The sequence below is a fragment of the Condylura cristata genome, unplaced genomic scaffold (genome assembly GCF_000260355.1).
Source record: "Condylura cristata isolate star-nosed mole 26May11 unplaced genomic scaffold, ConCri1.0 scaffold00024, whole genome shotgun sequence".
NCBI lineage: Eukaryota > Metazoa > Chordata > Mammalia > Eulipotyphla > Talpidae > Condylura > Condylura cristata.
The window spans coordinates 20,196,668-20,201,119 of NW_004567125.1; the positions used below are offsets into that span (position 1 = coordinate 20,196,668).

Genomic DNA, 4,452 nt, shown 5'->3' on the forward strand with positions numbered 1-4,452 from the left:
GATGAGGGAGGGGGAAGTTTACTCTTTTCTTACCTGAGTATCTTCCCTTTATTTAACCTAAGCCTTCTCTCCTCTTTCCCTCCTTCTTGGCTGGTTTCTCTCTTTCTCTGCCTCTGCTACTGTCTCTCTCTCCTCTGCTTGGCATTCTTCTCTACATCTTCCTCTCTTCCTCTCAAAGTCCCAATCTCTAGTGAGGTACTTCAGGGGGGGAGAAAAAAAGGACCGAGTCAAAAGAATGAAAGGAGGTAAGGGAATGATACAAGGAAAAAGCACAGTGTAGGATATAGGATTTCTGGTTAGTAATGTCCACGTGCCTGAACTGATATCTTCTTTGGGGACTGGCTTTGAGGCTTCAGTGGATGTTCATAGGGATACAGCTGGGGATGGGGATGGGTGTTTGGGACACAACATTCCTAAAGCAAGTAAGGCCATTCTTAGCAGGGGGAGAGGAGTTTAGAAGATGATGATGAGACGTCAGGCAAAGCAGGCAGTGTGAACTTACTCCAGAGTATGTGGGTGACATATTTATATGTGTGCAACACTAAGCAGTGATTTTAGAGGTGTGATTTTTCTTATTATTGAGTGAAGGACCCAAAATATTCCTCTCCCTGTTTTGTGCCCACCTGTTCTTGAACATCCTTACTTGTGTTGGAAATTCTGAAGCATGCTCTGTGTGTATGTGTATGAGTGCTTGTTTGTACATTCACATCTGTTTAGGGTGAGACCCTCTGAGTTCGCCTGCATTTGTGCAAACATCTTACAGAGGTTAAAAAGCACATTCCTTACTTTCACATCCTATTCATTCATTTGAAATCAATTCAACAAAGTAGTTCCTGTTACTTTTTGCAAATTACTTATTTTGAGCTTCTCGTTTGTTTATTCGCTCACTCAGCATATGTTGAACTTTCAATAACTTCAGAATGAGAAACTTCAGAGAGAAAAAGAAGAGTGATGTAGTGGGAATTCATGGCATTTCTATTTAATGCTTCTTATAGCAAGATAATTGATTTCTCCTCATGTCTGCTATAAAGTGAATTTGGGGCATCATTGTTTTAAAATTCAAATGATTGAAGTAAGAAAAAAAGTACAGGAGGGGTGTGCTAAAACAAAAGAAAGAGATGCAAGTGGTCCTTAAAAAGCTGGTGTGGATTTGTTAGGTGGGAAACAGATCTGTTGATAACACTTGTGAGGGTGTGTGAGTATGTGAGAGAGAGAAAGAGAGAGACAGAATACATACACAGAGTGCTCCAAAACAGTATTGATTGTTTCCTATTGATTGTGTAGCCTGCAGCTGCTGAAAGAGAAAGCCCTAGATGTTTACTGGGGAAACCAGGAGTAGGTCTGTCCCCTGTGCCTCAGTGAGGTGGGAGGTTTTCAGAAGGAAGGAGGGGACTGGGAGTAGGTGGAGTGATGCGTAGAACTTATTAGCTTTGACATCATCATTGTCTTTAAATGAAGCAAACAAGAAGATATTCCAGCCAGAGTGGAAGGGAGAGAAGGAGAGCAACTTCCCTTTTTCCTAGGGACCACCCTGTTACAGAGGGACTGGAGAGAGCAGGTCCCCTGAAGTCCATACTTTTCTCCTCACTCTCTTTTCCATCTTTCCAGGGACCCACAAGACTATCTGAAGGTGAAGTCAAGGGCTCCCAGACTCATAAGATTTTAAGGACATCAGAATGGAACCCTAAAGGAGAACTTACAGAGACTTGCAACATACCAACAAGTTGGAAGGGGATTAAACAACCTTCAGCACTCAACAATACCAAGCACCAAGCTGAGGGAATATTGTGACCTACACAGGCACACTGGCAGCTGGAAGGCGCTCTGGTTGAGGAGGACATCTGGAGATGAAAGTTAAGTACCAGCCTGGATTTTTTGTGCCCCAGATTCTTTTTGAATTTAGATACTAAGCATCCAGTCCTGTGTGTCTGTATGCAAATTCTTCTAGCAACTTCTTTGAAAAGGTGAATATATTTTTGGCTAAAGACTACAAAGAAGAGGTAACTACCAAGAAAAGGAGGAAGGAGAAAGCAATGAGAATTACAGGATCTGATTAACTTCAGGACACAGAGGGGTACGTGTTTCTGAGTGAGTGTGTATTTGAGAGAATTGACTGGTGCTCTTTATCACCCTCCTATTGTCATCAGGGGAGGGGCTACTGAAGAACTGGGAGAAAACCAACCTGAGTTCTCTGGAAGGAAACTTAAAGGAACCAAGGGAAAAGACTGAAAGGACTGAAAGAGAGCAAGGGCTGGGAGGTCCAGGGAGCGGGTGAAGCGCTCACATAGGGTGAGGTAGACACCTAGCACAGGGAACGGGAAGAGGCGCTCCTTGGGGGCTGCTTGAGAAAAGTTTGGTTTGTGAACAGAGCAATTTTCCTGGTGACTGCCGCTCCACCGCCAGCCGTCTCTTGCTCTTCTCCCTGTCATTCTGGTGTGACACCCAGAAGTTAACCTCTGGTTCTAGAAAAAGAGTGGGGGGAGGTATGACGTGCATAAAGGCACTGAGAATAAGCCTAGTGATTCTGGCCGGGTGGGCACTCAGTGCTGCCTGCTCTGAGCCCGGCTGGACATGCAAGAGATCCTTGGCTCAGAAGGAACATCTAGTGCAGGTGCTGTCGGAAGGAGAACGCTGCTGGCTCGGAGCCAACCTTCGAAGACCCAGAGCTGCTCCCCAGCATCACCTCTTTGGGGTATACCCCAGCAGGTCTGGGAACTACCTGAGGCCCTACGTTGGTAGGGAGCAGGGGACCCTTCTTGCAGGACGCAGCCAGCCAGATAAGGGTGGCAAGGCTGTGAGCCTTCCCCCAGACTCAGATGCAGGTGCAAAAGTAAGGAGCGAGGCTCAGCTGTCAGCTGTGTCCTGGGTAGGAGCTGGGCCCTTGGGACACTCTGAGCTAATGGGAGGTGCTGATACTTCTCTTGGCCATAGAGGATCCAGGGCATCTCTAGGTGAGGCTGGGACTCAGGGACATTCAGCCACCACTGCCACCATGTCCACCAGCTTTGCGAGCCTGAAGGACCCCGCATCGGAGACCCAAAGGCGAGACTGGGTCAAGGCCAGACTCCGACGCCAGGTGGTGAAGGGGCAAGCAGAGAGTGCGCAAGGAGACCCCGGTGTCTCTCCTCAGCGTCTCCGACCGTGGCCTAAGCTGGGGTTCAGACCCAGTCCACTGGAGGCCAGCATCCAGAAGGGTGGAGGGGACTCCTATTGGGAAGCAGAGCCTGTCACACCCCAGGGAGGACTGCCTGTTTTGTACTTCTCGGGGCGGAGGGAGCGGCTGCTGCTGCGTCCAGAAGCGCTGGCTGAGATTCCCCGGGAGGTGTTCACTGTGGAAACCTGGGTGAAGCCCGAGGGAGGACAGAACCACCCGGCCATCATCACAGGTAATAACCCACTCCTGGACTGTCGTGCTCCTGGGGTGGGGCATGGCTGGCTTCCTTGGTGATTGAGCTAGACATAGGGAGCAAGGAGGGAAGGGGACTGAGGAGGAAAGCCAAGGGGAGGGAGGGGGAAGGGCCTTTCTTCCTGTGCTCAGCAGGCTACCAGGCTTCATCCAGGCTAATGGCTCTATAACCACAAGAGCATTTATGCCCGTTATTGATCTCTCACAGTTCTATATGTTGTGCTGGCACTTAGGAGAACTGAGGCCAGTGTCTTGCCCCTGTTTAAAGGGAAAGATCTCTGGTTTTTTGTCAGTGGGGAAGAAGTGCCACATTCCACTTCTTCTAGCCCAGTATGAAGTACCCCGGCAATTGTGAGCCTGCATGAGAGGCCAAGGAACTGGGCAGTGAGTCATGCAGGGCTGCAGGGCAATGGGCAAACACAGCTGCCAGGTCCCCAGCCCTGGGGACCTACAGGGCCCCTTTTCTTTAAGTACCTCTGGAGGTTGGCAGAAAGCTACTAGCTGGTCCAGAACCTGGGGTCCCTTTCACTTTGTCCTGACTGCACATCGTAATCCTGGGCACAGGTGGGCAATACCGGGTGTGCCTGAGAACTTGATTTCTAGCTCTGTTGTAAGAGGGACCTAAACGTGGATCCCAAAGTGAACCTAGTAGTTTAATTTTGTGGTTTTGATCAGAGACATCTATCTGGAATATTATCCACATTTATTTTCCACTTTACCTAGGTCTTGACTTTCTTGGGAAGCCCCCCTGGAAGCTGCAAAGAGGTGCCTTAGGATTACCTGTCTGCCTCAGGCACATGTGGGGGGTAGGGGGAGGAGGTGGAGATGTTTTCAAGCAAGGGGGATTAGATTTGATACTTCACCCTTATGTCTCATCATCCTCTTGGATTCCCCCAGGAGTAGACTAGGCACATGGCAAAAACATTTTAACCTTATTAATAGGTTACCCATAAGCCTCTGATGTTTGCTAGTTCTGTCTGTGAGCAACTGAAGCAGTGTGAGGCACCAGGGAAGACTGGACACTCCAGAGCACTCCCCCCCTCCAC

The 4,452-nt window shown here is 48.9% G+C and overlaps 1 protein-coding gene across 2 annotated transcripts in view; it reads left to right on the forward strand.

The window, feature by feature from the left end:
- The first annotated feature begins 2,011 nt into the window (after nt 1–2,011).
- PAPPA2 (pappalysin 2) overlaps nt 2,012–4,452 on the forward strand; it is a 262,642-nt gene continuing 260,201 nt past the window's right edge. For both annotated transcript variants that reach the window (XM_004688509.2, XM_012729236.1), the window contains exon 1: nt 2,012–3,386. In XM_004688509.2, the coding sequence (XP_004688566.1) occupies nt 2,486–3,386 (901 nt within the window). In that variant the 5' untranslated portion in view covers nt 2,012–2,485. The remainder of the gene's footprint in view (nt 3,387–4,452) is intronic.